The sequence below is a fragment of the Polypterus senegalus genome, chromosome 12, assembly GCF_016835505.1.
Source record: "Polypterus senegalus isolate Bchr_013 chromosome 12, ASM1683550v1, whole genome shotgun sequence".
NCBI classification, from domain to species: domain Eukaryota; kingdom Metazoa; phylum Chordata; class Cladistia; order Polypteriformes; family Polypteridae; genus Polypterus; species Polypterus senegalus.
In genome coordinates this window covers 9,813,446-9,832,456 of record NC_053165.1, presented here as the reverse complement: position 1 = coordinate 9,832,456, position 19,011 = coordinate 9,813,446, and the positions used below count along the sequence as shown (strand labels likewise).

The 19,011-nt window shown below is 40.0% G+C and overlaps 1 protein-coding gene across 2 annotated transcripts in view; it reads left to right on the top strand.

Annotated features, from left to right (window-relative positions):
- The first annotated feature begins 376 nt into the window (after nucleotides 1-376).
- Nucleotides 377-19,011, top strand: part of LOC120540803 (deoxyribonuclease gamma-like) — a 19,410-nt gene continuing 775 nt past the window's right edge. Inside the window, exons 1-7 of one of the 2 annotated variants that reach the window (XM_039771870.1) lie at nucleotides 377-572; nucleotides 3,512-3,600; nucleotides 8,459-8,551; nucleotides 11,586-11,698; nucleotides 15,163-15,275; nucleotides 17,301-17,461; nucleotides 17,892-17,988. In XM_039771870.1, the coding sequence (XP_039627804.1) occupies nucleotides 441-572; nucleotides 3,512-3,600; nucleotides 8,459-8,551; nucleotides 11,586-11,698; nucleotides 15,163-15,275; nucleotides 17,301-17,461; nucleotides 17,892-17,988 (798 nt within the window). In that variant the 5' untranslated portion in view covers nucleotides 377-440. The remainder of the gene's footprint in view (nucleotides 573-3,511; nucleotides 3,601-8,458; nucleotides 8,552-11,585; nucleotides 11,699-15,162; nucleotides 15,276-17,300; nucleotides 17,462-17,891; nucleotides 17,989-19,011) is intronic. The other variant, XM_039771871.1, reaches the window with a different exon arrangement.

Below are 19,011 nucleotides of genomic sequence, written 5' to 3'. Positions count from 1 at the left end.
TGCGGGGAGGAGATTTCTCAAAGATCCAAGAAAGATGGGGGTTTCTAATGATTGTAACATCTGTTCTATCATTTCATTTTTATCTCATGGATTTTTTTTTTATTGTTTTTCTTGAGCTGGGTATAAAAAAAAAAACAAAAAACCACTCAGATATTCTTTATTGTGCTGTGTTCATTTTTTTTCTGGTTTAATAAAATTTGATCATAACAAATATTTCTTAACTATTCCTGAGCTTTTAGTGAGATCAAGGTTTCCAATAGTTTATAAAAGAAAAGTTTTTTGTTTTGTTTTTCACAGGCAGGAATATGAAACCTCTGCTTTTTTTTTTTTTTTCTCCACCCATAAGCAGCTGCAATTGGCTCTTCTTAGGAAGCAGCCAGATAAGAAGGAGAGACTCGTTGAGACAGAACATACAGGAACTTTATCTTACGTGCCTAACTATGTTGTCTGGGTACATCTTCATACTTCTTACCTTCACTGGGGCTGCAGCCCTTAAAATCTGCTCCTTCAACATCAGGTCTTTTGGAGAAAATAAAATTGCCAAGCCGGAGAATTTGGATGTGATTGTTAAGGTAAGAAGATCCAAGAAAACTTGACTCTTGCTTGCTAAAGAGATTTTGTACAGTCATGATCAGGTTGTTTAATATAAATACTGTTCTGTACTTTACCATGCTGATTTTTTCTGTGTGTAAATATGACATGTCACAACACCAATTTATTAGGGAATGTGTTACAAGCCTGCCTGCTTGCCTCTTCATATCAACTTTAAGTAAATGGATTGGACTTCTGGGAAGCAGAACAGGCCAACAGTAGGTGAGCCAGTCTGTACTTATGCTGCACGATAAAGAATAGTGAAGACTTGCACAAATGCAGGATGCTCTCCATCCTTTCTCTGACACACCTTTATTAAAGACTGTTACCCAGTGAATTATTCAACCGAAGTATGTCAAAAATGCTACTGGGGCTCCGTTATACTTGCTGCATTACACCATTACAATGCCTCTCTGTGTCTGCTCTCTTACTACCTGCTGCATGACCATATGCTGGCCTTTTGTGCAATCTGGAGTGTCCTGAAGGTTCCACAGTTTACCTCAAAGGATACCAAAGCCCAGGGAAAATTATTTTTATAACATCAATTCTTTATTTGTGCATACTGTAGTATGGGACCTTATTTATTGAAAAAAAAATGTTCTCACAGCCTTAACAAAACAAAGCTTTACCAATTGTAATGGGTAGACTAGTGGTAATATGACAATACTGTATATGAATCTGGGTTTATTAATACTGTAAATGTTCCCCTGGCCACTATGGGGCAGTGTTGCTTGGGAGGACAGGCAGTCTGGTACTCCCCAGTCTAACTCCGTAGTATGTGCCTCTTTTCGGGGAGGCCGCGTGTCATTTGGGAGAGCACCTCAAGAGCATCTGCAGGCTTTTGAATGCTGGCAGGAAAGCCTAAAATGTTACTCATTTTTTTTTTCTGGCTGAAGGTTTAAAACCCTTTCTGGTCAACTAGGGAATGTCAAGCTTTTGACAAGGGCTCAGCCTTGCAGAGGAATGGAGGGCAGGCCAAAGGTTTGTGGAGAGAAGGGTGGCAAACAAAGTGAGATGTTAAGGGGTAAGTGTACCAGCCACCACACAGGGCAGTGTTATTAGAGTGGCCAGATGGCTTAGGCTTAATTTGTTGGTTTGTTTTTCTTATTAATCTAGTCTGTGGCGATCTCCATTATTTCAGTATGAAGGCCTATTAAGTCCACACCAGTAGTATCAAAACTCATAAAGCAATAGTACAGGAATCAGTTCTTTTAGAATGTAATTGCGCACAGTATTTGTAATTAAAATCTTTAGAGTAAATATGACTTCTTCTTCTTTCGGCTGCTTCCATTAGTGGTTGCCACAGTGGATCATCTTCCATATCATTCTGTCCTCTGCATCTTGTTCTGTCACACCCATCACTTGCATCACCTCTTTCACCACATCCATAAACCTTCTCTTAGGCCTTCTCTCTTTTCCTCTTGCCTGGCAGCTCTATCCTTAGCACCCTTCTCTCATTATACCCCTCATCTCTCCTCTGCACATGTCCAAACCAACACAATCTCTCCTCTCTGACTTTGTCTCCCAACCATCCAACTTGACCTGACCCTCTAATGTCCTCATTTCTAATCCTGTCCATCCTCGTCACACCCATTGCAAATCTTAGCATCTTTAATTAACTCTGCTACCTCCAGCCAGTTCCATAAATATCCTTAAAACATACAACACAAAGCATATACAAAACAATACAATTTATTTTCGTAATAGCAACTGGGACTACAAATTCTGCGTTTGTGAATCCATACTTTCTCTGCAAAGAATTATTTGTTTTTTTAAGTCCTTGAAATTATTTTGTTATCATAGCACTGATTTGTGACCTTTTCGGCCAATGTAATGAAGAGCTTCCTGTTTAAACGGGGCTGCGAGACGTCAACTCAGCTCTTTGGCGCACCTCATTTAATTTTTTCCGGCAAACAAATTTTCAAAACAAACCGTATTTTACGACTCTTATCAGAGTCGGAGTAATAATTATGTTGGCGTGGTCGTTTTAGATCTGAGATCGGCTAAAATTTACACAATGACCGTTGTTAATACCCAGCCGTCATTACTCAGTTTGCCAATGGATGTCAGAAGAACGGATGCCAAAACCGAACTGCCCAAAGATAGATTTCGACGTACCAAGTAAGTGGCGATACATTCTAAATTACTTACAGTTCCGGAGCTGTCGAAAGAGTTTAAGTCAGTCGACGATGTTAGTCCTGGAAAGTACGCCCCACCAAAAACAACGTTCCAAAAACCAACCGAACTTACTGCTCGAACCAACACCGACTTACTATACTCGGCCGCCCAGCGGCGTCACTGAAGCATTCGAACATTCTTAGCCAATCATGCAATACTGCGTCCACATTTGCCACGTTATGTTCTAACTACAGAGGCAGAGTCCCATTGCATGGTTCTAACTTGTATTGAGTCGAGGTATTGATGCGAAGACCATACATACGGGGTATTGATGCACCATACATATGGATAGTATCAAATTATATATAAGGATAGCCGCAATGGGCTTTAACAGGCCCTGCCTCTTGACAGCAGCCTTGACTCTCTCTAGGAAGACAAGGAAAAACTTCAAAAAAAAGAACCCTTGTAGGGAAAAAATGGAAGAAGCCTCGGGAAAGGCAGTTCAAAAAGAGACCCCTTTCCAGGTAGGTTGGGCATGCAGTGGGTGTCAAAGAGAAGGGAGTCAATACAACACAATACACAAAACAGAGCAAATCCTCAATACAGTAAATAAATAAAATACATGTATGCAAGTTCATTTTCACCATTTGGTAGAATTAATAATTTGGTAAATTACAGCAGCTTTCTTTTTCTTCCATAGTTGTCAATTTGCTGGTGTATGCTCGAGATGTCTTTGTCAGCCAGGCTGTATTTTAAATCGTGAAATATTTAAAACATAACAATATGGGTGTGTCTTTTGCAGATCATTTCTCGATGTGATCTTATGCTCTTGATGGAAATTAAAGATGTGCGAAACAAAGCTTTCCCGGAGCTTATGAAGCAGCTCAACAGGTACAATATGGGCAGTGCTATCCCTGCTTTGTTTTTTTGTCTTGAGTTTCTGAGGTATGTTTGGGTAGTGGTAGTAAGGCAAGAATATGAAATTAGCTTTGACATGATGAGGCAAGTAAGGATGAAATCAGATAATAAAAGCTTGGATGAGCTCTGGTACGACAGGCAAAGCCGAGCTGCTATAAGACATGTTCGTCACTGGCAGATTATTTCATGAAATCATTTTTTTGCCTATGCAATTTTATGGTGCCAGTGATTCTATTTAGATCCATACTCTGCAAAGTAGAATGAACCTTTAGAAAGTGCATTTTAAGATACTTTAAAAGGCGTTTAAGACGTCTTAAAATTCATTTCAGATATGTGGTAACATGTCTATTCCAGGATATGTTAAATGCATTTTTCAAAATACTGTGACATAACACTCTGCTCATTTTGAAGTATCTCAAATGCATTTCAGAACAGTGGATTCAGAAAGTGTTCAGACCACTTTATATTCTGCTCACTTTATGGTGTTGTAGATTTCACTTAAATTGCTACTTTTGCCGGGGGGGGGACATGGTGGTGCAGTGATGGCGCTGCTGCCTCGCAGTTAAGAGACTCGGGTTCGCTTCCCGGGTCCTCCCTCCATGGAGTTTGCATGTTCTCCCCGTGTCTGCGTGGGTTTCCTCCCACAGTTTAAAAACACGCAGGTTAGGTGCATTGGCAATTGAAAATTGTCCCTAGTGTGTGTTGGTGTGTGCACGCCATGCCCAGGGTTTGTTTCCTGCCTTGCGCCCTGTGTTGGCTGGGATTGGCTCCGGCAGACCCCCGTGAGCCTGTAGTTAGGATATAGCAGGTTGGATAATAGATGGATGGGTGATACTTTTGCCATTTTTGCCCATCAATCTACACTCAGTAACCCATAATTAGTACAGATATATTTCAAGATCTCGTAAAACAAGTCTGTAGACATTTTGAGAGATCACAAATGCAATTCAAGGTATCTCAAAGTGATAATCTGGTAGGAGGTAAGGTATCTCATCTTGCGGTCTAGTGCTATAGAGGTAATTTAGTGCTGGTGCCAAACCACCATAAACCACAGTCTGTGGGAGACATGAAACTAAGAATTTCACTGTATGACGTACAGATGGCAATAAATTTGATCGTGAACTTGAAGCGAGTGATATAACTGTTTTGTGACAGCACCTGGACCTTAATTCACCCTGTGTCAGGTTTTAACCTGCTTGGGTGCTTATGCTGCTTTCATGAATATCTCATAATTTCCTTTTATGAAAATGAAAACTGAGCTCTGACTTCAGCTTGTCCATGCATGTTCAAAAGGCATAGCTTGGTGAAAGTCTCTTAATGCTGACCACCCACTAGGCTTTGTGTTAAAGATGGAGACAACAGTTGTCTTTGTTGTGTAATGGCTAATAATGAACTGAAATATGTTATGTGTACTGTAAACATGTGGTATTTAATGAGAATTAAGATAAATCAGGCATAACAGTTATCTCATTTGACTTGTCAACAGTTTTATTACCTTAAATTAATTTAGCCTGTTCTGCTATACATCCACGGAGAGTCCTGTGCAGATTGTTATATTTTAGAGAGTGCATTACTTAGAGCGACCAGATTCACCCTGAAACAATATGGGACATCCACTCTGGGCAAGTGAGGAGTTATTGGGGAGCAGAGACTGGGGGGTGTCACGGGTTTACAGTGTTTTATACAGATGCATTTACACTGCACGTACACATGACAACTCTAAAGAATAAAGACACACAATACCAGCCTTCAAAGCCACTCAGATAATAAGGGAGTTTATTACATGAGTTCTTGAAACAACAACTTGTGTGCTTGCTTGCTATGTTACAATGCTATGTACAACCACTTTCACACGGTTTATAAATAAACCAGTAACGGCGGACTGAACGATAACGTGCAGTGAATCCACTTGACTTGAGTATTCCTAGTTTTCATTCTCTTTCTCTGTCTGTTGAGCATTCATTTGTTCAAAGGTTGATGCGCTTGCTGCTTCCTGAGCGGCTCTTCTTTTCTCCACCCTAGCGGCCCGATTCTTCTCTTCTTACATCGGCATCTTTTCACGTTAAAACTGAGTAAGTCCGTGTTTGTGTTGCAATTACTTGCTGGCGCAAGAATGATTTAAGATATGAAGAGGTAGGGGAAGTGACGGCGAAGGTGGTAGGGATGAGAACGACGCCCGTACGCATGTGCCACATGGCCGCCCTGCTGGCCGAGAGTTGATTCTACAATAAAATAAAAATAAAAAGAGGAATAAAAATCATCACCCCAAAAGTGAATGGTAGACGTCACGTAGTATATGTGTACCCGATTTCAGGTCAATAGGTCAAACGGTTTGCGAGCAACAGGCGATTTAAAATCCTATACAGACAAATGGACAGCCATGGTAGCGTATTAAATTTAAAGAAGATAAGCCCTAAACAACCAATCTGATCGTATTCAGTTTATGCTGATGAATGATATGCGCACAACCCTACACTTGCACAAACTCTGTCTTTTTCAAGTCTTGGGTCACCTGGCACACTTATCTTTTTGGTGTCTTTTTTGTTTTTTTTGGTATTGATATTTCGAGGACAACAAACTGATATGGCAAACATGTGGAGGTAAATGTTCTGTTACCGATGGTGAACACAGAGGTTTTAACCAGCATATCAATACTAAAAAACATAGACACTTAAATAAATGTGCCAGGTAGACCAGAACTCATAGCGGGCAGTACTGGTGGCTGTATGAGGCTTTCTAATTCAACTTACTTATCGTATTTGCAAGTCGTGTCAAGTGGTCGTAGATAGCACTGAGACATAGCAAGCCAGTGTATATATAAGGTGTTGTTTAAAATACACAATTAATAAAGTAAACTGCTCAAAAAAATTAAAGGAACACTTTGAAAACACATCAGATCTCAATGGGAAAACGAAATCCTCCTGGATATCTATACTGATATAGACTGGGTAATGTGTTAGGAACGAAAGGATGCCACATCGTTTGATGGAAATGAAAATGATCAACCTACAGAGCCCTGAATTCAAAGACGCCCCAAAAATCAGAGTGAAAAAATGATGTGGCAGGCGAGTCCATTTTGCCCAAATTGAATTGCAGCAACTCCAAATTGTACGTAGCACTTTGTATGGCCGCTGTGTTCTTGTATACATGCCTGACAACATCGGTGCATGCTTCTAATGAGATGACAGATGGTGTTGTGGGGGATCTCCTCCCAGATCTGGACCAGGGCATCACTGAGCTCCTGGACAGTCTGAGGTGCAACCTGGTGGCATTGGATGGACCAAAACATAATGTCCCAGAGGTGTTCTATTGGATTTAGGTCAGGAAAGTGTGGTGGCCAGTCAATGGTATCAACTCCTTCATCCTCCAGGAACTGCCTGCATACTCTCACCACATGAGGCCAGGAATTGTCGTGCACCAGGAGCCACTGTACCAGCATAGGGTCTGACAATGGGTCCAAGGATTTCATCCTGATACCTAATGGCAGCCAAGGTGCCTTTGTCAAGCCTGTAGCGGTCTGTGTGACCCTCCATGGATATGCCTCCCCAGACAATCATTAACCCACCACCAAACTGCTCATGCTGAATGATGTTACAGGGAGCATAATGTTCTCCATGGCTTCTCCAGACCCTTTCACTTCTGTCACGTGCTCAGGGTGAACCTGCTCTCATCTGTAAAAAGCACAGGGCACCAGTGGTGCATCTACCAATTCTGGTATCCTGTGGCGAATGCCAATCGAGCTGCATGCTGCTGGGCAGTGAGCTCAGGGCCTATTAGACGACATGGGGCCCTTGGGTCACCCTCATGAAGTCTTTCTGGTTGTTTAGTCAGAGACATTCACACCAGTGGCCTGCTGGAGGTCATTTTGTAGGGCTCTGACAGTGCTCATCCTGTTCCTCCTTGCCCAAAGGAGGAGATACTGGTCCTGCTGATGGGTTCTGGACCTTCTATGGCCCTCTCCAGCTCTCCTAGAGTAACTGCTTGTCTCCTAGAATCTCCTCCATGCCCTTGAGACTGTGCAGGGAGACACAGCAAACCTTCTGGCAATGACACGTATTGATGTGCCATCCTGGAGAAGTTGGACTACCTGTGCAACCTCTGTAGGGTCCAGGTATCGCCTCATGCTACCAGTAGTGACACTGACTGTAGCCAAATGCAAAGCTAGTGAAGAAACAGTCGGAAAAGATGAGGAGGGAAAAATGTCAGTGGCCTCCACCTGTTAAACCATTCCTGTTTTGGGGGTCATCTCATTGTTGCCCCTCTAGTGCATCTGTTGTTAATTTCATTAACACCACAGCAGCTGAAACTGATTAACAACCCCCTCTGCTACTTAACTGACCAGATTAATATCCCACAAGTTTCATTGACTTTATGTTATACGCCGATTAAAAAGTGTTCCTTTAATTCTTTTGAGCAGTATACTTTATTAAATGAAAGGCTTTGAAGACTCAGTTTGTTTGGTTTTATTCTTGTGTGTATAATCAGTGTAAATGTGTTTATATAAAGCATTGTAAAATCCACAATCCAATAATCTCCCATTTCCCCTAGAGGGGCTAGCCTGTTTTCTTTCAGAGAGAGAATCTGGTGGTCCTACTGATAAAGTGTACAGTTGACAATGCCTTTCTGACAGTATTGCTTAAACATGAAATAATCCAAAGTATATTTCTAATTTGTATGCTTTTCATGCCCTGTCGCCTTCAGGCCTTAAACACGCATGTTGCATTCCCAAATGAATAATGAGGAAAACTCCCAAGCTTTCTTGGCACGGTGCTCTTGGTTATTGGCATGCTGGGCCAATTGTCGTAATTTCCTGCTCTTTTTATTTCGACAGTCAATTCAAGGGCAAAAAGGATGAATATAACCACATCATCAGTGAAAGACTCGGGAGAAAGACATACAAGGAACAGTACGCCTTTATTTACAGGTACAGTAGTGTGCTTACACTGGATTGTGTGCTTTCATTACTTTTGCACTAGCCAAACACTTACAGTATATAGTGCATAGAGGCACAATGAACATCCAGGCAGGAGATTGCTTTCTGTTTTATGTCTTGCTAACCCTCCCCTGTGGCTCCGCCTATGTAGTAGTGAAACAGGACAGTGGGGAGGGGCCTGCCCGGCTCCCTACTCCTGACGTCATGCTTCCCCCTCCCCTTGGCCTCTGTCTCATATTACTTAATATATCGCTCCTGCAAGCGAACTACGATTCTTGGCTCAATGAGAGATGTTGTAAAATAAACCGGAATGTTCAAGCAAATTTTAGAAAAACAAAGATCTAAATCCTTTAAGTAGTTCTCTCATTTGCTAGCTAAGCAGAGGTATGGTACACACCCCAGGGCTGGCATGTAAGTGAGGAGGGCCCAACCCCTTACCCTCCCCTCAGTTCGCTGCGTCTCTCTCGGATTCACACAAATAAATTGGGACCGCAAGCAAACTATTGACACTTGGCACGATGAGAGAAGTCGCAAAATCAACAGGAATGTTCAAGCAAATTCTAGAGTAACACCCAATCTAAATCCGTTAGGTAGTCCTTTCGTGAAAATCAGACAGACAGACAGACAGACATTGGATTTTATAGAGAGAGAGATGTGAAAAAAGGCCAAAATGTTTATTACTCTGACACATGGACAACTTTCCACAAAGCTGCGTTGAACAGAAGAGAACATTTTGACAAAAACATGTCTTTTATCTTAATCCACAGTATCTAGTCCTATTCACCCAGTGTTTTCAAAAATTTGGAGCCGAGATTTTATGGTCTCCGGGGTACTACTTCCAATAAAATTGTGAGATACCTGGTCACACAAATTAACAATCCTTTTTGAATATCCTCTTTTGTAAGGCAAAAGATAGGCTTGATAACTTTAGTTTTGTCCAGTGACCCATGCTTTGTTCTCAACTACATTTTATTTTCTGGTACTTCCCTTTTCTTCCTGCACAATTTTGGAGGGTCAGAACAATTATAAATACACTAGCCACAGTACCTCAAAGACAGGTGATTAATAATTTTAAAATGTTTGCTATCTCTTGCCCTAGGCTGTAGCTTCAGTACCTTTGCTCTGTGTTTGCGTGTGTGTATGTCTTGTAGGAGTGCCACATAAGTAAAATATTATTGCCATATACTTATGTGTATTGTATTGTATCTTGTCTATTTTTTTTGTGTGCTGCTTGTCACTGCTGGGGGGCTTCCACACAGTTTCAAGTGGAGGAGCCTTTCATAGTTCAGGACTGTGAGCCGCGAGGCAGTGATTGACAGCATTGCCCTTCATGGGTGGGATCTGGAAAGGTCCATCAGAAGCTGTTCCAAGCTGGTAGCCAATAAAGGATCGAAGCGCCAAAATTAAAACTGGCAATGAGGAAGAAGTCAGGAGGAATGGTCGATCTGCATTGCAGTTGAAACTTAAACCAAGGGAAGTATTGATGAACGCTATCAATGCTGAGGGGGGAAAAAAGGGTAGAAATGACTCACCCTGACGCTTGGACAACGTTAGTGAGTTGGCCACCTGCACACCTTTTTTCTCTCTTAAGACTTTCCATATGCTTGCCAATATGAGAGGTTAGATTTGAGACATCTTTTTCAATTTTGAGATAGCACTGTCATCAATTTTCCTTCGATCCGTTCAAATCTGCATCTCCTCCCTTCCCACGTTTCTCCCCTCCTCACACCATAATCTAGCCCAGTTTGATGTCTGTCTGTCTAATCCTGCCTACTATACTAAAGTATCTATCTATCTATCTATCTATCTATCTATCTATCTATCTATCTATCTATCTATCTATCTATCTATCTATCTATCTGATTCTGCCTACTATACTAAAATAAATATCTATCTAATTATTTGTTAATGTATAATGTAATTTTGTGCATCCTGTTTTTTTTAGTATTTCTCTTATTCTCTTCAGAAAATGTTGTTGACAAAAAAGGGTCAGTTTTAGCAAAAGCAAGAGGGTTCAGGATTAACCATTAAGCAAAATAAGCACATGCTTAGGACATCAAGGGAAGGGGGGCACCACAGTAATGTTCCATTACTAGATTTACCATGGACCAAAACTGCAAATGGTGCAGCTGAACCAGCTTCCACAAAAAGGGGCTCTCACATTAAATACATACAATTACATACATATTGTGTATATATATATATATATATATATATATATATATATATATATATATATATATATATATATATATATGCAATAATAAAATAGTAATAATAGAGGTTGGAGGGCACCAAAATCTTTTTAGTGTTTAGGGCCTGTAAAGGTCTTAATCTGGCCCTGAGTGTGTATTATAGGCCATGTGACAGAGGAACTCCTACAATGTTAGTTTATTTATTCTTATTATTATATATTATACTATATTATGTGAATTTCCCCTTGGGATTAATAAAGTATCTATCTATCTATCTATCTATCTATCTATCTATCTATCTATCTATCTATCTATCTATCTATCTATCTATCTATCTATTTGATTAACTTTGTCCGCCAGTGAGCTACACCATGAAATTCTTAATAACAGTCAACAAGCTGGGTGATTGCGGATTCCCCATACATGGATAAGTGTGTCTTGTTGAGAGACTTATGGGTATAAAAAGGTATTAATTTAACTCTCATATCCTGCAATGCTGCAATTATTAAAAATTACTTTTGAGTATAGGAATTTGTTTTATGTAGCGGAGTGGTTAGTGCTCCTGTTTGTATGGAGTTTGTGTGTTCTTTCTGTCTCGGTGCTCTACTTTCCACCCACATCCCAAAGAAGAGCATGCTGTTATAATTGTTCACTTTCAGTGGCCTGACATCGGTGATTTGATTTTGTGTATGCATGATTGTGCTTTCAAAAGCTGATCCTACTTGAAGGTTCAGTTCTCTTGAGGTAGATGAGGCTACGCTTGAACCTGCAGATTTAGAAGATGTAAGTGTTGAAATTATTATTCTTTTTTTCTTTACTGCTATCTATAGGCAAAGCGTGGTATCGGTAAAAGAGATTTATCAGTACCCAGATCAGCAGACTGGAGATGAAGACGTCTTTTCACGGGAGCCATTTGTGGTTTGGTTCGATTCTCCCAAAACAGGTGTGAAAAGATCTTTTTTAAATTATGTCATATTTTTCCAGCCTTCATGACATTGGGAACTGAAAACTGAATTAACTAATATGTATTTCAATATCTTAGTAAACACAATGTTCTGTCAAGATTTCATTATAGACGTAAATTGGGATTAATAAAGTATCTATCTATCTATCTATCTGGAGGTTAGGCATAACCGAGCATATTGATTTAGCACATGTAAGTAAGAGATTCACTGTACCCTGTACATAATGTAAGATGATGTGCAGAATGACATGCTTTAATATCTGTCGATTAATTTCTTCCTAATATGTGGTCAATTTTGATGTTAATTATCCTATCATGTCAGTTTTTGCACAACTTTGTCTGGTGTGGACTACAATAACAAGATTTTCCTTCCCCAAGCCGTGGTCTAGGAGTTGTAGTGGACTCGCCACTATTTGTATCACAGCAGTGCACAGAAGCAATCAAGAAGGCTAATGTGATGTTAGGTTATACAGTATAGCACAATGTGTAGAGTACAAGTCAATGGAGGTTATGCTTAAGTTATTATATCACACTTGTGAGGCCTTCCCTGGAGCAGTGTGTGCATTTTTACCTTCTGGGCTACAAAACAGACATAACAGCAACCGGAGAAAGTCCAGAGAAGAGAGGCCAGGCTGATTCATGACTGAAACGTATGAGAAAAAGGAAGAGATTGAAGGAGTTGAACCTTTTCAGTTTAATCAAACAACGATTAAGAGATGACATGTTTAAAGTGTTTCAGTTATTAAAGAAATTAGTACACTTGCATAAATACTAGTTTTTCTTCATGCGGAGAACCACAGACACATGGAATAAATTACCCAGTAGTGTGGTAAGAGAGGGACCTTCAGATCTCAAGTTGATTTGATTTGGACAATCCAGGTGAATCAGATGGATGAGCTTAATGGGCTGAATGGCTTGTTCTCATCACAGTTGTACTAATGCTCAGTCCTCATCCTCCCAGGAGTCAAGTCCTGCTAAGACAAAGAAAAAGATCATCAATCCAGCTTGCCCCAGATTTTCTCCTGGTCCCCTTCCAGTGGTCAATGCTCTGTAGTCCTCTGATGTGAGGCTCATCACTTCAAATGACTCCTTTTTATGCAGAAAAACAATGACTATAATTCATGGATTTCCTAGATTGTGAGATTGGTCACCTTACCAATTACCACACTTGAGTTACTTTGCAACCGCTCATCTTTTCTAAGAAGGCAGGAAAACTCTGGTAGGCTATAGACACATACATGCTAGTTAAAGTCAAACTTTTCTTTACTGAAACTTGATGTTGCACTGAGACGCCATTTTCTGCTCTTAGCTCAAATGCCAACTGAGCAGCATCCATCCCGAGATTCCTGCAGTCATTCAGCGCTGATCCCATACTAGTGAAAGGACCGGCCTGATTGAGAAATTGGTTTCCAAAACCTATGCAGTTTGGTGGCGATTCCAGCTATGGCTTGAGAACGGTCACTTTTCAAATGCCATTCCCTAATCACCTTTTCTTGTTTTGAATCCATCCTGCTTATATGACTGGAATTGTACCCAACACCATCTTTTGTTCTCCAACTTGTGAGGCCTCTAAGGGCCTCCATATTTTTAAAGGACTGACCATGTCCATACTACACGACTCCTATTACATCCAGAAATTCACTTTGTGATGGTGGTCAGAGGTTTACTATTTCCCACTTAATGACGGGCACAGAAATTTCATGCTCATAATCCTTTAATGAGAAGAAAATGGCAGCTTTGGTAGTTATTTTCATTTCCATTTATTTAGCAAATACTTTACCCAAAGCATCTTCCAAATCACAACTGTGAAGTGTTATTGTTTCTCTGTTGTCTGCATATGGCTGGTGCAGGGGTAGGTGAAGCAGCTTAAGACCACATATTAGACGATAAAGCAGTGCAAACCTCACTTTGCCTCCTAGACCATAACTACCAGTATAGCAATTGAAGACGGCAATGACAGAGAGGTGTGCTATATACATATATGTGTACTTATTATCTTTTTTATATATAACTAGGCTGACCCGCCTTTTAAGGCGACCGACTTTTAAGTTGACCACTTCTTAAGGCAATTCAATATGTAGATTAATTTGATATTTTATACAAACTCATTAATTTGGTTATATTGCATTTGAGCGGTATTACTTTAATACTCGTAATTTTTGTTATTTTTGTGATGAAATGTAAACTTTTTTTCTAGTATTACTTTAATACTCGTAGTTTTTGTTATTTTTGTGATGAAATTGAAACTTTTTTTCTATATTGAGGTTGCCCTTTTGAACCCCCTGATATTAACTACGCGGTGAGGCATTTGTACTCCATCAACATTAATTATTTCCAGAGACATAATTTTGTCTATTTTTCCAGCGATCGCACAAAAAGCAAGGACGATGGGAGCACCAGAACTCTGCTCACATCATGTCGCTTCGTACTGCAAGTAGTAAGTCTGTGATAAGCGGAATACCGCTACGCTTTCCTCTCACGAGACGGAAGGACAATCCCGACCGCTTTTATATAGTAAGAAAGAAGAAGAAGATATCGCACAGTCTGGAGTAGAAAATCATCTTTTACCTGGAAAAACGAAACTACAAATCCCATCGTACATTGCAAATGGACGGGGTGTGTGTGAAACTCCGCGCCTGCGTAGCACTCATGGGACAGAAGGACAATCCCGACTGCTTTTATATAGAAGGATACGCTACCGTGGCTGTCCGTTTGTCTGTCCAGGATTATAAATAGCCCGTAGCTCGCAAACCGTTTGAAATATTGACCTGAAATTTGGTACACATATACTACGTGACGTCTACTATCCGCTTTTGGTGATGATTGACCTCCAAGGTTATTCCCCTTTTTATTTTAATTTTATTTTATTGTAGAATCGACTCTCGGTAGTGGCCAGCAGGGCGGCAGTGTGGCGCATGTGTACGGGCGCTGTTCTCGTTCCCCGCCTCATTTGACGTCACTTCCCCTGCCTCTTCATATCTTAAATCATTCTTGAGGCAGATTGAAGACTTAAGTGCCATCTTAAGAGAAAAATTAAGGAAAATGTACTAAGTAATTGCAACACAAAAACTGACTTAATCAGATTTATCTTGAAAAGATGCCGACAAAAGAAGAGAAGAAGCGGGCCACTAGGGTGGAGAAAAGAGGAGCTACTCAGGAAGGAACAAGCGCATCAACCTCTGAGCAAACAAATGATAAAAGCACAGAGAAAGAGGAGGAAAACTAGGAATGCTCAAGTCAAGGGTATTCACTGCACATTCCCGTGCAGTACACCATTATTGGTGCTAAATAAAGCTTGTTGGTCAAACTTTGAGGGTGAAAGTACAATGAAGATGAATTTCAATCAATCTTTGTATTGTGTGCATTTTGTGGTGGTGTTTTGGAATGAAAGATGCTGTGTAAAACAAATCATTTATTTATTTATTTATTTATTTTTCTTTAAGCTGTTAAGGAATTTATAATAATTCCTTTGCACACTACACCTGAAACCTCAGTGCGTGAAATTGATGAACTCTATGATGTCTATTTGAATGTGAAACAGCGCTGGAGCTCCGAGGTGAGAGGACAGTTTTTTCCCATTTTCTTTCACTTTCTTTTTGTAATTCTCTTTTGCCGTCATGAACGAAACAAGCAAATTTTGATTCACACAAAAAAAAAAAACTGACCCTAAAAATTTATTTTGCTGGAAATTTTTCCAAGGGAAAAAAAAAAAATCACACTTCCAGATTGAGAATATTGGTAGGGGCCTGCAAAGATGCCTTACAAAGAGTCCAATGTAGACCTTTAACTGGCTTCAATGGGAGAGGAATAGAGCCAAAGAAATTTATAAAGAAGATGAGGTGGAAGATATCGGAACAGTGCCGACCTTAAGAACAAACTTATGTCGTCAGCAAAGGAAAAAGGGGGAGATATTGTTACAGTAGCTCAATGGCTGGATATTAGAACCGTTTCGAGGAGAACAGGCCATTCAGCCCAACAGGCTTGTCCTTCCTATTCACCAAGATTGTTGAAAATAACATCAAGTTGAGATCTGTAGGTCTCAAGTCCTACACTTTACCTTCTTCCCCTTGGCAATATCTTTTGTGAATATAACATTAATTTTCACTGTTATGCTGATGATACCCAGCTCTACCTGGCTAGTAAACGCACCTCTTTTTTTCCACCATCTTTGCTCATTGACTGCATTGCTGAAATTAAATGCTGGTTTTCTTCAAATTTTCTTAAGTTAAACAGTGACAAAACTGTGATTCTCCTTATTGGTACAAGGTCATCATTATCCAAAGCCGATAATCTTTCACTTGCTATTGATAACTCCTTTGTTTCCCCTTCACCTCAGGTCAAGAGTCTGGGTGTCATCCTTGACAGGACTCTATCTTTCCAATCTCACATTAATAACATCACCCGGTCTGCTTACTTCCACCTACGTAATGTTAATCGCATCCGAAACTTCCCTCACTCCCCATACCACCACCATTCTTGTTCACAGTCTGGTTACTTCTCGTCTGGACTACTACAATTCACTCCTCTTTGGTCTCCCTAATAAATCACTCCATAAGCTTCTGCTGGTCCAGAATTCTGCTGCCCTCATCATTACTCGAACCTCATCTATTCACCATATTACTCCGGTTTTGCAGCAGCTTCATTGGCTCCTGATTAAGTTTCGAATTGATTTTTAAATTCTGCTGTTAACATTTAAGGCCATTCATAACCTCGCCCCTCCATATCTGTCTGACTTTCTTCATATTGCCATTCCCTTCTGTAACCATACATCCTCTTCCTCCATCCATCTGACCGTCCCTCTTGCCCGTCTAACCACCACGGGGAGCGGAGCATTGGAACTCACTACCTACTGAGGTTAGAAATATCGATCATTTTCAACCTTCAGATGTAAACTTAAAACCCATCTGTTTAAAATGGCTTTTTCTCTATGATTACAGTGGCTTTGTTTGGTTTTAATTTTAATATTTTCTGTATTTTCTGATGTTTTAAGTTTTGTTTATAATGTGTTTTTTTTTTATTTGTTTGTTTCGGTGTCCTACAGTGCTTAGAAAGGCGCCTTGTATAATTATTATTATTATTGCACTCCACAATACTACATTGTAATTTATTCCATGTTTCTATGGTTCTTTGTAAGTTGCTTTGGATAAAAGCACTTGTCAAGAAAATAAATGTAAATGTGAAGAAAAACTTTCAAGAATGTGTGCAAAATCTGCCCTTAACAAGTTTCCAGTTGTGTCTCCGTGATCTTGGGCTACCTATTTGACTATTTAATGCCTGGAATCATCATATAAATATATATATATATCCATGAGAGTCAGACTGCCATGATACATCCAAAATGAGAAAAGGCTAATGTTTGTCTCTAAAATAATGAAAGCAGCAAGAATAAGATTTGACTTTTAAATGAATGTGTCAGTGTGTTTAAAGCCCCAAAGTGGCTATTAGAAAGGACAGGAGAGCATTCAGCAGTCCATACAAACATGGCTCCCTGGCAGACTTTTTCAGTTTGTATGCCAATCCAAATGGTGTAAGATGAATTAAATTGAATTGAATTACCATAATTGTCCTCCGTTCCTCTCAGCAGAATTTCATATTCATGGGTGATTTCAATGCGGATTGTGGCTATGTACCCAAAAAGGACTGGAAAAACATTCGCCTGAGAAGTGACACCAGCTTTGTGTGGCTCATTGATGACAACATGGACACATCTGTAAAAGAAACTACAAACTGTGCTTATGACAGGTACCTTTCAGAGCTTAGTGGTCGTCAGAATAATTCTGCTCATCTTTATTAAAGTGTCCATCATACCAAGCAATAGCAGTCAGGTCTAAAAATGTGCCAACCGATCAGCTTTGATTTGGGGTGGGAGCAGCATGTACAGTATATGATTTGGAGACTCTGATGGCTAACTCAGCATCTGTGGCTGTTTGTGTAGAGTACAATAATCAGACCCCAACATGCTAGAAAACTGCTGTGCAGTATGGGCAAGTAAAACACTAATATTAAAAATAAATAGCATTCATTTATTTATGAAAGATAATGTGTGAGCCAAAGTGTGTGCGAATTTACAGAAACTGTGTCCCGTTCCCCTCCCCACCTCCAGCTGGGGCATTCGTGCTTCCAGCATAAAGCCCTAAACTTTCTCTTTTTTCTTGCTCTTCTCACTGTTTAGGATTGTGGTACATGGAGAAGCGATTAACAAGGCTATTGACTTGGAATCCTTGGAAATCTTTAATTTTAAGGCTGCCTTTGGATTAACTGAGGAAGAGGTAACGTGCTGACAAGACAGAAAAAAGCATTAAAGCCAAAAGTGTAAAAGCGGTGGTCAGTCATTTTGAGTGGTACAGAATATGAGTCAGGTTTTCAACATCCAGGATACATTTTCTTAATAACAGAAGTTTGACTTGTCGGCTCAAGTTTGAGATGATGAAGGATTTAGTGTTTCCAAGTTTTAGAATGCAAAACATAATAGGAAACCCTTCCCTTTTTTTATGCGAAAAGTATTTAGAATTCTAATGTTCGATGTCAAGTTGTAGCAGTACTTTGTTCTGTAGCATTGGTAGTTGCCAGGAAAATTTTCAGCAATATCTTTGAATGCCTTACGTGGAGTTTCATCTAACCCCGCTAGTACAGGGGTGGGCAACGTCGATCCTGGAGGGCTGCAGTGGCTACAGGTTTTCATTCCAACCCAATTACGTAATTAGAAACCAATCCTTGCCAGTCTCAGACTTTATTTAATTTTATGGCTTATTAGTTGGCAGTGTAAGGTTCTTATAGCGTAGATTTTTTTACTCACCAAGGATATCATCCAAATGATTTGAAGCCTAAAACGAATAATTATCAATCTGTCACATTTTTCTATTATGTGTTTTATTAAATCAAACAGTGCATGATGAACACACAGAGATTTAAATGAAAACAAACTAGATGGAGAACTGCTGGCTGCTTTGTCATTTACGTCTTATTGCTAATAATGAGCCATTAAAACAGTGCAGCTGTTCAAGACTTAAATAAGCAATTGAGGGTGGGGAACCTTAACAAGTGAGACCACTAAAATGAAGTATCAAAGTGTCACTTAAGCAATAATTGTTTTCTCATTAAGAAACTGGGTTGGAACAAAAACCTGCAGCCACTACGGCTCTCCAGGACCCACCCCTGCACTAGTAGATCTTCAAACCGCTCATCATTGATGACGTGTCTTGATTTGTGGACCAAAAACATTGCCATCCTTATTCTTGGCATTAGTTATTCAAGGGAATGGCTGCATCAGTTATCAAAATCCTTCACTTTCC